Source organism: Agelaius tricolor, unplaced genomic scaffold (assembly GCF_023055355.1).
Source record: "Agelaius tricolor isolate 1412-34295 unplaced genomic scaffold, bAgeTri1.0.p SCAF_13, whole genome shotgun sequence".
NCBI lineage: Eukaryota > Metazoa > Chordata > Aves > Passeriformes > Icteridae > Agelaius > Agelaius tricolor.
Genome location: NW_027269273.1, coordinates 10,481,049 through 10,493,959, shown reverse-complemented (window position 1 = coordinate 10,493,959; position 12,911 = coordinate 10,481,049). Strand labels below are relative to the sequence as shown.

Below are 12,911 nucleotides of genomic sequence, written 5' to 3'. Positions count from 1 at the left end.
CTTCCCTGGATGCCACCCTTTTCTCTAGAAAGGTTCCACTAATTCTCTTTTCCAGCTGCTGGTACTGCCTGCAGCTGGCTCAGAAAAGGCTGCCTCCAGCAGCTCCTACAAACCTTTCCTGAGCACCTTGCACAGAATTCTCAAACATAAGACAGCAAGCTTCTAAAAATGGGTTGAGTCTTTTGATCCTCATCTCTCTCTGAAGGGCTAGAATAGGAAATGTAAAGTGTCTTTATGGCTTTCATGCCAAGGGGTCTTTTAGGACCTTCAAGAAACCCCTGCTGTGTGTAAAGTTAACTTTTCTATACAGTAGATAGTTAAGGGAGAAAAGTATTTTCTGTGGTAAACAGCTTTGAAAACCTATGGCAGCAATTTTAAAACTGACAATGGAAAAAGAAGAAATGCATCTAAAATACACCTAAAAGAGTCATGAAAGTCCAATATATAAGAGCTTTATGTGCCTATGGAGGAAGGAGACAGAATTTTCATACCTGTGCAGGTGCTATAGAGCCCCAAATGTAGGTGTCAATCTCATGTTGGTGAATAACTCTGATGAGACACATCTACTCACTGCCTTGAACACTGACAGCATTCTGGGTGCATCTTCAGGGAAAATGAGAACTCCTTCCCCTTCCTGTCCCCATTACTTTGCTGGTGCAGTCAAACACCAGTTTAACCAAAAGAATGATTCATGGCTTTTGTTCTAGGAATTTCACAGTACTGTTGCTGACGATTCCAATAAGTTCCTCCAAAATAACTTTTTATAACATCATGATATAAACAGAAACAACTCTGAGCAAGATAAATTCTTAATTTCATCTTCCCTTGCCAAAAAAAGTTTACAAGATCCAGTCTGAAAAAACAATTTCTGCCTCAACTAATAAATGGCCAGTCAGGTTAATTTAAAATTTCACAAAACAAAATTGAATCAAATTATTCCCCCCAGGTGCATTCTCTTCTGCTCTTTTGAACCTATTTGCAGCAGTTTCAGGGATGATGTTACCATCTGTGCTCTGAATTTGGAAAGCATAGAGTTTATAAAAATTACTTAAAATTGATTTATGGATGTTGGAAGTGTCAAAACCACTAGAAAATCATCTAATTCCCCATGCATTTTGATCTTCAGTGTTTTTTATTTATATGCATGCTAGGAATGAAACTGGCACAGACAGCAGGGATAAGTTGCAGCAATAGAAACTTTAGCTCCTGTTCATTTATGTAATGAAATGCATCAGCAATACAAATGTTCTGCCCAGAGCCTGAGCCTAGGGATATATACACCATCTTTCAGGTACCCCTGCTCCTTGGTGTCTCCAAAGATACAGAAGATGGGTTGCCAGGTACAGTCAGTGTTTATTCTAAAATGAACATTTATTTTATGAAAGATGATGTGTTTTGACAATGGAAACCAAGCCATTCATTTGCTCTGCCACTTGCTGTTATTCATTAAATTGACTTATCCTCTTTATTTTTTATTCTCAGGTCTTCTGAATACTATGATAAGAACACTATATGATGCAAGCTTTCAAATGCCCTCATGTTCTCTTTCCAAATCAGTGTCATTTCAGTTGCAGCCAGGATTTGGAGAGATTGAGGCACAGTCTAATGGTTCTCCCCAACAATCTACGAAAGCAAATGTAGATTTTTGAGAAGATTTAGTGGCTTCTTGTAGCTTACATGAAAACAGTTGCTCAGAATTGGTTAGACCAAATCACATCAGAGGATTAGCTGGATGCTTTGGTCCTGCTAATCAGAAATTAGCAAAATACAGATCACTAATACATTGCCTTGCAGTAGTTTTGCTGCCTGTGCATTCATTCAACCTTTAGTTATTTGGGGCAGGCAGAAGCTATTTCCTGTAATGGATATTTACCTTCACCTCAGCAGATAGAAATGGGATTCACTCTGGCTGGGGAGAAATGTGTCACTTACCTTCTGATGGGGAATTACAGCCCTGGGAGAGTCAATTCTGGGAGCTGTGGTTGAAACTGGCACTGGACGTTTAGATCTGGGGATAAAAAAAATAAAAAAGAGAAAATAAAAGAGATGTGCAGTCTGCACTCCTATTTTTTACCTCTAATTTTAAGCTAAAAAGCTGCTACATCAGGACTGAAAGTTAAGCATAGTCTACACTTTTTCTGTCCTACATCCTCATTTACAAAGGTATTAAATGAGAGAAAAGGTTTGAGAAAGTTTCTCTGAATGATGAAAATCCACCAGTTATGGAAGCAATCTCCGACATGGGAGATCATCTGTTTCCCAATAATTGTGACAAACTGTATTTTCATAGGAAAGTCAGATAAATGCAACTAGATAAATTCAAGTTTGGGCAGCACTCTGGAAAAAGAGACTTAGAGGTGTTTTAAAATGCAGAGGCTAAACTTTGGTGCTGAGGCATCTCAAGATAATTCCTCAACAGACTATTATTTAATAGCTTAAACTGTACAACTACAACTGCAATTATTTAAGCCTCTCTACAGGAAGAAACATGGACTTTACTTCAGACAATTGAGTTTCACAATGAGCAAAATACTACTGAATTAGCCATTCCAGGTGCCTGTATTTCACCTGTATTTGACAAATATATGTCCTTGATAATTTAAAAAGCCCAAAAAATGCTCTGAAAACAAACAGTTTGCCCTTTCATTGGAATAACAAAGAGAGCATAGTGGCACATGTCATCTGAAGCACTTCGACTGTCCCAGGTAAGTGAAGATGTAGTTGTGGGAGGTGTTTTGAGAATCTGCCTAGTGGTGGAAGTTCCCCTGAAATTGTTCCAGTACATATGGGATAATCAGAAAAAAGGAAACTAAAAACGAAAAGAGTAAAAAAAATCAGAGTTATACAAATAATATCCCATTTCCAACCTACAGATCAGGCTTATGCCTCAAACTCTAATCTTTAAAAAGTACATTTCAAAATTAGGACAGGTACAAAAATGAAATAAAAATACTTAAAAGCTTACAAATCAAGTAGAAACAGCTAAGACATTTGAAATTGTTTACTTTAGACAGGAGATGAAGAAGGGAAGACATTGCAGAGGCTTAGAAAATAATGAATGGTAGAAAAAGGGAAATAAAACTACTCTTGTGGACATTCAATAAAATTGAAAAGACAACACATATAAAATTGATAAAGGAAAACATCTTTTTCTAGAGAACTTGATTAACCTGAGGTGAAACTCATTGTTACAAGACATCATTTGAGACTATGAGAAGAGCAGAGTATCAGAAAGGATCAAACAGTTATACTTAACAAGAAAAAACCCCAAGAGCTGCTTTAGACTGGGTATAATAAGTAAATATACAGACTCTCATTTTTCACAGCACAGCTCAAAAGACCTTCTGTGTTAGGTTCATTATTTCCTTACTGAGGGCTTTGCTGCACTTTCCTCTGAAATACTTACCAGGGGCATCTATCAGAGAGGGAAAGCTGAGCTCAACAGGAACAGGGCTCATCCCCAGTGGCAATCCCTGCACTAACACCCAGCTTCACACTGAGCTCTGGGTTTAACTTTACCTGCCACACTTAATGTTTTTTCCATAAGCAGTAGTGAACATACAAAAAAAAGACCACCTAGGAGAAAGGAGTAATCCTTACAGGAACTGCAAGATTTTCACTTAGAAGGTAAGGAAATTTTGCTACTTTGAGAGCTGAAAACAAAGCTGATGTAACAGATGCCTACCTTAAAAGTAGGTACTATGAAAATGAATGCAGTCTGAGGAAACAATGAAAACTGGCATTTTGTTGAACAATGTGTAATTAACCTTGTTAACAACGTGAAATTCACTGACAAAGTATTCCTGAAACAATGGGCTAGAAATCTGTAATTCATACTCACAGCTGAAATATATCACAATATACTCCCAAGATATAATTATCTGAGAAACAGATACCTTCAAGTTCTAAGAATAAGAGCTACTCACTAACTGCCTAAAACAAACTTTCCTCAGGCAAGTTATCTTCCCTCAGGAATGAATGCCACACTCTTCCTCCAACCACTTTAGCTTAAAAAGAGAAACGATAAATCGTATTTATGAGACATGCACATGTATCATGAAAGACAGCAAAAAAGAGAAAAAAATCAACTGCAGCTCATAACACAGGGTAGCTAAAACTGACAGTGACAGTTTATGAACACACAAAGATTTAGGGGATGATTCTGCTCCTCCTTCCATTACTGTAATATCTGAGTACACCCAGTTATCTCTGTGAGGTGACATTGGTGGCCCTGGGCATACCATGTTAAGTGTCCCCCTGCTCTGCTGACTGATGATGAATTTTAGTGCCAGAGTTGCTCAGCACTGTAAATGTGGTTTGCCATGTACAGAGGTTGAGCAAACAACCACACACTGCATGTTTGATGCTTAACTGGAAAAGAGTTGTATTGCAGCAAAAGAATTTATTTCCCAGACTATTCCATCACTTCTGATGTTTACATTATGTTTAGTTTTTCCTCTCTCATTAACCGCCCACACAAGATGATGCTAGAAAGCTACATTTCTTCCACATTAGTGATAAAATACATTCACAGTGTTAGCCAAGATTTGTATTTGACACCAACTTGGAGATTTCAAGATGTTGCTTGAAAATGATGTTCCTACACAGCTCTGACTTGGATGTTTATAGCTTTGATATTTAAAAAGAGAATAATGAGGCTTGCTAGATCTAGCAGAGGCTTGCACCAGAGAAAAGGGCAGAAGAGGTGAAATCAATTTGTGGAATGAAATTGTATGCACTTGCAGAATAAAGTGATTATTTACATAAGAGTCATTACTCCTCCAGGAAAAACATCTGCAAGTTCAGAACATTCTTTTTTTCCTCCCTCTCTTGCTAGATGGATCAAATCCTGAAGCAACAGAAGTTTGCTTTTCAAGTGATGATGGTACTGTAGCGAACATATGTGTCCAGGTTTACATTTTAATCCACTGACTGCAAAATTATTTTATTCCAAACACTTGAGGGTGTACCTGCTCAGTAGGGCTATGAAAGCCCAAATTTCACAGATGATTTTGATAATTTTAGATTTCATGTTGAAATTTTTCATCAGGATTCTTTTTCTTATGCATTTAATTTGATTTCAACTTTTAGACATTTTCTTCTACATTTTCCAAGTTAAAGATGGAAACAAAAATCTCATTTCAAAATGAAAACCTAGACTATTTCTAAGATGACCAAATATATAATTCTGGTATTTTTCTAAACTCTTCTAATTTCCACAGATACATCTCTTTTCTCTCTCAGTGCTGGTTCTGTTTTTAATGAAGTTCAAAACCAAGATGGATGTAGTTTTGCAAAGCAGTTCAATTTTGACAGCACTGCTCAAATGACTGCCAGAACTTCTACTTGTTCCCACCTAAATAGGTCTTTAATTGAAGAGCACTTGACTTCAATCCTGGTATTTTTATACTCACAACAAAGGTTTATTACAAGTCAATTGCACTGAGGAGTGCAACTGCTGCCTAAGTCAACTGCCTGCCTAAGAAAAGGCTGCAAAGGAGTTCTGTGATGCACTATCAGTTTAAATTGCATCCTCAGGGGAGCTCAATATTGTACTTGAAAAGAGGCGACATGATCTAAGAGATAATAGCTCTTTTTCATCTTCATGGGGCTTTTTTCCTATTTCATATCTTCACCAGTCAATGTCTATCTTTACTAATTCTCAGGACAACTAAAATCAACATTTCTCTTTTACAGTATGCTTTTTCATTTGTCATTTTATGACACATGAGCACTTATTTACCACTTCCTGAATATCTTAATAATTGTATCCTAGTATTTCAACTACCAGAAAATGAAAAGGCATCAAGTGCATGAAAAGGTAATAAAACAGGTTAAATTAGAGTTAGAAATTTTGCATACTTTAGCTATCACCTAGCTGAAATGGAGGCATTCTGAAGTGGAGCAGGTAAGCACAGAGCAGGATGCAAAACAAAACATGTAGAATAGGGCTTCTGAGATATATATATATATATATATATGTTTTAATGTACTAATATTCCTGAAAATTTGCTGGGAATGATGATGGGAGTGTCAGGGAGAGATGGAAAAAGATAAAGTATTACTCATGGTTATCAATTTGAGGTGTCCATTTAATAAGTGCTAAGATATGAATGTGCCAGTTAAATTTTCAGCTAATCAGTGAATTAGGCAGCCAAACAAAAGCTGCTATTTCTAAGTCTTGTGCAGAAAATCTTGAATCCCATGATACCGTGGTGTAATTCCCTATGCCCTTCCTGGGACATCAGCAAGCACTCTTAGTGACTTCTCATTGTCACTCTTAGTGACTGCAATGAGAATCACAAACAAAGCCCTGAATATTTCACAGTATTTCAAATACAACTGTGATCACTCTGGGTCTAGGATCAGACCTACTTTCCCTCTCTCAGGGTATCATCTCAGCCTGCAATGAAATTGAATAATACTTCTAACTGCACTTTTGCTCTCTATAGATCAATGACAAATGCAAATACTAGCATTTAGTTGGATGATTCATTAATCATTTCCGTGCATTATGCTGCACTCAGATTGCAAGTTGGGCAATTACACTTTCCAGACCTAATGTTCACACCCACAGTGCCATAAGGACAAAATCTTGTCATGCATAGAGGGTATCAGCCCAAAAGGGAGGAGCTATCCAATAAAAAAACTGTTTGGAAGTATGTAATACCCATTTTCCCTTAGAAGGAATCTGAGTCAGAAGCAACCACAAACATTAAGGGATATAAAGGGAAAGTGAAAAGGAAGAAGCCTTGGAGATTTTTGTGAAAGGGAGGAAAGAAAGCAAACTGAAGCCAGTATGTGAAAAGATGAAATTTTTCCAAGGCTCTCCTGTTCTCTCTTTGACTCTTTCTATGTCTCTGGCATCTGCACAGTCCCTGTTGTATCCTCCTAACTCCTCCCCTGCTGTGGAAAATCCCTCCTTTCCTGAACTGCTCCACATTCTGCCCTCCAGCTTGTTCCCTCCTGAATGGAGCCACTGGCTGCCAATGCCTCCATCTGCTCTTAATTGACTTGGTACTGACCCTAAAATTCCTCCATCCCAGCAGCTTCTATGGGCAAAGGGAAGCTATCCTGTATCCCTGCAGCTCTGCCCTGGGGGTGACAGCTCCCACAGTGCACCAAGTATGAATGCTGAGCACATGCCTGGCACTCACCCAATACACACAGCAAGCTCCAAGGAGTGTGGACACCTTTAACCTCCAAGGAGTGTGGACACCTTTACTCAGGCAGGTTATTTCTCTGTCTCCTTGTCTTTGCACTGTTTTTAAACCATTTCCAAAAATTTCCTCTATGTATCACTATTGAAAACTTGGGTAAGCCATAAAAAAATGTGGATTCTGACCAAGGAAATTTAATTTCCTTAGAAAACTTGTTTATGCTATCATGGGTTGAATTTGTATGTAGATGTATATTGCCATTAACACTGTTGAAGAAATACATTAATTTATATCAAATTTATGTGCAGCCCAGGGCAGACAAACCCACAATACTCTTGAAATATTCAGAAATACCTAAATTGGTATGGATCATAAATAGCAAGCCACTACTCTCACATAAATTGGTTAATTGCAAAATTTGTATTGCCTAGTTACAGACAATGTTGGTTCAGAATCAAAAACAAGAGGCTGAAATGCAGTCAGATTTATCAGAGGCATCAAGGCTTAATAGCATAAAAACTTCAGATACAGTAGTTCACTTAGACCCTAAAGTTTGGCATAGTTATTTATCATTAATGATTTAATAATTAGATTGATTATTTATAATTACTGAGAGATACTGAAAAAAAATCTACTGAATGTAAATATATAAATAATAAAAATACTTGTTCATTTAAGATCATCAGAAAAAACGTTCCCAGTGCCCAACACCGATGTTCTCCAGCAGCCACCAGCCAGGGACAGCACAGACACCAAGAGCTGCCCAACAGCCAGGCTAAACAGACCTTGGTTATCACTGCAAGAAACAATGGGTTGCCAATAATTAAGAGTTTGTTGGAGAAACAAAAAATGAGGGCAGACAGCTTTTATAGGGGTTGATGGGCAAGAAACACCATGGTGAAAAGGATCCAAAGGAAACCAAAAAGTTCATAGGCACAAAGAACATTTACAAAACTTATCTAGTAAAGCCTCAGTGCTTTAGCTGATTAAAAAACTCCTCATTCCACTTCTAAAAAACACTTTTTCATCCATTCCAATTAGCTTTAAGTGTGTAATTTACATTTTTCCATGACTGTGCTTAAACTAATCAGCATTAAAAGGAAAAGGTCCCAGCCTGAACAGACTGTGATCTTGCTGTCTATTGTAATATTTTGGCTAACATGTCTACTTGCTCCTTGCAGAAAGCAGGCAGGAACTGTTTGTCTGAAAGAATACAACTGCCATGTTTATTTACTAAGCTGTGTCAGCCCACTGACTTTGGTGAGATGGGTCCATGGTACCCATCTTGACCTTTCCATGGTGAGTGAAATATAATATGTGAAAGAATTCACACGGAGATTATCTTTAGGGAATCCAGAAAATATTTCTCACATAAAATGATGAATTTTAAACTCACCTCTAAGCTGGTATTGGGGGGGGAAAAAAGTGATGTGCACTCTGAGAACAGTTCTAATCCCTAAGCAGAATCTTTCTGCAATGAAAACTTCACTGCCCTTTAAAGCCTTGGCACATATCCACAGTTTCCAGGCTCTTTTCTAAAACTAACAAGGACACTTTATGCAGTGAGTGTAAATAGCAATCCACTAAATTAAACTGCTCATGTAAGGAATATATTTGTATTTATTCCAGTGACTGACATTGATACTTTATTTCATTTTCCATGGAAATAGCAGCACTAAATGTTACTACTCAGAGAGAGTAGCTCACAGTCCTGTCCAAATGATAGCCTGACATCTGTAAACAAATCCTACTGTCCTCTCATACCTGCACAGAGGCAACTGGGCACACAATGGGAGTCACCTCTATTTCACACAGAGTGAGGGAGAACAACTCCCTCAGTAATACCATGTATCTTCCTTAACCCAGTAGTGGGATGTGCCTTTTTTAATGCTTTAAGCATACAGAACCACCAGAAGGAAGGAAGAAACCTTGGCTATTGGTGGCAGATGACTTGGAAGTTCTACAGTCACAGGTGTAAGCAAAATAAGCTAACTAGTATGGCATGTCATATCCACCATTAGTGTTCTTTTTTCTACTAATCTGCTTAATATTTTGAATAGTCCAACTAGTTCAGACCATGCTTTCATCAAGATTGTATATATTGTTCTAATTTACCCTGAACTGGAAGAGTTACCATCTTTTAATTCTTCTCAGCATAAATGCAGCTCTATTCTGGTTCTGATTTAAGTGTGTCCATCAGCAGACCTAAAACATGCAAAGAATTGGTTACTACACCCAGCTTCAGACAAAAGAAAGCAGTTTACAATAACCACTGAGCTCCCCTTGCTTGCAGTTTGCTGTCACCACATGCTTTATTTATAGTAGGCCTGAAATAAATACTGCAGGATCAGCCATCTTTTGGTGCTGCACAAAAAAGGAAAGCTATTAAATATTTACCGTAAGTCTCTCATAGCCTCACCTCTGACACTTTCCCTTTCAGTAGAGAAAAGAATTATTTAGCTCATGATTTTCCAGCAAAAGACAGCCAATTGTGACTGTCTGAAAGCAAAGGGTAGCATCACTGGCATGCCCTGGGAGGGGGAATTCTTGTCAATGTGCACCCTGCACAGAAGTCTCCACCTCCCCTGCTCCTCTCCAGCAGCACAGAGTGACGCCAAAGCGGAGCCTTAGAGTGACACAGGAATGTTTGTGCCAGCAGAATGAGGCACACTCAGGTTACAGCACTTTCCAAAACTAAGCCAGTACATTTGGTGAATCCTTTCCAAGGAGGCTGATCAGATTACTTGAGTTATGTTGTGGATGCTCCAGTGAAACATGTTGACAAATAATGCTGCTCTCTTGTATTTACTGTGCATTTAAGAGAGAAACCCATTTGTATGAAATAAAAATAGACTTTGCATGCATTTTGTTTTTCACTGTGAACTGAATACTGCACAATCTGATGTTTATGGCCTAATATCTGTGGGACAGACAGACAATTAAAGATGAACTTTGACTGGCCTAGAATTAAAATGCCTGAGGGCAGCTGTGTAGCTCAAGTAACTGATTAGAAACTGATACTGAAAAATGACTGAGAACTGAACTCCAGGAGGTCACAAAAAGACTAAAAGCAAAGCAATGTCTTTTTTCCACCCCAACCCAGGCCATTATAGAGTATGATCATAGCTTTCCACAGCATAGTCCAGCAGAACCAGCACCAATCCTCTCCCAGTACACTTAGAGCAATGCAGGTTTCTAAGGAATATCTATAGAGGTATGTAACACTTTAAAATATGAGCCTGGTTTCCCTGAGTGCCTCATGGGAGTTCTGCTGAGTAATAATGCACAGTGCCAAAAGACACTCCTTTTCTTCTCCTCTCACTCCTGCTCTTTTCTTCAGCAAAAAAGAATTCACTTCCTAGATGTACTTTGTCTTCTAAACTTAATGAAGCAGTGCTAGTCTGGAGGGTCCCAGACATTGCCACATCACTGGATCACAGGTCCCTTTCTCCAGGCATGGTCCAAATACTTCAACTTCCCAGCACTTGCCTGTCTGCATCTTTTTGATTCCCAGAAATAGCAAAGGGAGGCACACTGCAGGCTCTAGAGAAATCAGCGGTCAGACAATGCAGCTCAAGTCACTAACAAGTTCTGGCTGCCTGATCAAACCTCTGGCATAGCTGGTGAGACTTCCAGTCTAATTTTGTGGGTTTATATGAAAACATAGCATGGTTGAGGTGATAAGAACAAATTCAAGAGGGAGTTTAGGGAAGGCAGTTTCCGAAAACACTTGAAATCCACAAATTCCTGAAGCCGCAGCTGAAACAGGGAGAACTCCACTCCATGCACTGAACATTCATGGAAGGTCTGTGTTAGTGTGCCTTGAACAGTGTAGGTGCTACTTGAATTAAAACTAAGTTCATAAAGGAAATCACAGAATCCCATTGTTTAGGCAGGCAAGTATGAATGGGGGCTCTTACACTTCCTTTTTTTCTATGATTGATGCCTTGCAGTTGGATATCCTGCACAAGTGCTGACACCATGTACATCTTTTTTTGACAGCCAAATTAAAACAATAAGCAGTTCCCCACCCCGAAAAAAGCCCTCGGGGCACGAAGTGTTGTAATAAAAGTGAGAAGCAGCAAACACTGTCTTAACTGTCAGGTTATAAACAATGCTCATGAAACCTTCACGGCCACGACCGATAAAGGGAAAGGCCATTGCTCTAGAGAGCCAAGAACCATTAGGAAAAAAAAAAGCTTTCCATCTTGGAGCATTTCCATGAAGATTTCACATTCCACTGCTTCTTCCATGGCCTTACAGATAAAATAAGTGAGATCAGTTCTACTTCCAGTGCTGCAACAGCAAAACCAAGCCACAGATTGCCTGCTAAGGCATTCCATGACCTTGAAACATTCTCTAGAGCCATGTGACTACTTCACATACATGTCCAGTATCACCCCAATTTAGAGCTTAAATTTTCCTATCACAACAGTCAATCTCATAATGCACATATGTACCTTTTCCATTGGAAAGGATTTCCAGCATTTCCAAACTTTTATACAAATAGAATAAGTGAGCACTTCCATCTCTGTGCTCTTTATGGCAACTAGGGCTGTTTTTCCATAGTAGTAGAACACTGCTCCAGTTTCATTGCTGCAAGCCATGTCTAAAAAAAGTCAAAGTGATCTCTTAGCACAGTCATTTTCCTGGTAACCATGTCCCAGGAGATTTTGCCTCTCTTCTGTCTTGTTCTTATTTGGTTGAAAGTTACGACCCCTTGTCACTGCTACCTTCTTTTCATGTTATTCTTTGCAGCAACCCAATATTTGTAAAATTCTTTGCTGAAAAATGGATATTGCTTTGTACATTTTGGGCAGGTGACTAAACTGACAATCTTTTTGTCCTTGGGTAAATGAACCCATTTGTGTCCAGGGAAAAAATTATTTTTAAGGCAAGATTAATATAACTTCCTGAATACAGTGGAGATGCCTTTTGTTCAAGACATTGGATCCTTAATAGGGTTCTATGTGTATTTCAGTTGGTCAATATCACTTGCTGCTAGGATTTTGCACAATTCAAAATTTATAGACGCTAAGTAAAGCCAACTTAATACCTCTGAGCACAACTTTTTTGAATATCCTGGTGTCATTTAAGAAAAAAAATGATGAAAAAAATTACTTTTCAGTCTTTTTCATTGGGTTTTTCTAATGAGGCTGAACGGGTCACCAAGGCAAACTAATAGCTCACATCATGAAGTAGCTGAAAAGAGGAGTCCATTATTGTATAAGTTCATGCAAAAACATCATCTGAGAAAATTTTCATTTGATAAAAAAAGCTGGTTTATCATCTATTTATGTTTGCTAGTATTTCCTTTTACTTTATGCCATTTTCCTTCTTATCAAAATATCTACATCTATTATCTATGCAAGCATATCTCAGTCTCTGAACACTCCATTACTGCTTTCTTTGGTGGTTCTTTATCCATATAACTCGAATATCTGAATTACATATTATTGTTTTGAAACCAAGAGACAGGGACAGCCTTAAAAAAACAGAAGAAACAATAAATAGAGATGAAAGCAATTAATAAAGGTACTTCCACAATTTTGTTTTTGTTTTTTTTTTTTTTTAATGATGTGGCCACTAGAATTGCTGGTGTTGCAATTTGGAGGTCAGCAAATTAAAAAGCACAATGATTACTCAAATGAAATATCCCTAGCAACACTTGATCAAAATTACTGTTTTAAGTAACTTGTCTCTGTGATATGTATTAGGATAATCTGGATTTGTTAGTCATGAATTTGGGAA

The 12,911-nt window shown here is 38.2% G+C and overlaps 1 protein-coding gene across 3 annotated transcripts in view; it reads right to left on the bottom strand.

Moving 5' to 3' along the window:
• LDB3 (LIM domain binding 3) overlaps window positions 1-12,911 on the bottom strand; it is a 114,781-nt gene that overhangs the window by 62,430 nt on the left and 39,440 nt on the right. For all 3 annotated transcript variants that reach the window (XM_071438701.1, XM_071438699.1, XM_071438702.1), the window contains exon 4: window positions 1,933-2,008. In XM_071438701.1, coding sequence (XP_071294802.1) covers window positions 1,933-2,008 — 76 coding nt within the window. The remainder of the gene's footprint in view (window positions 1-1,932; window positions 2,009-12,911) is intronic.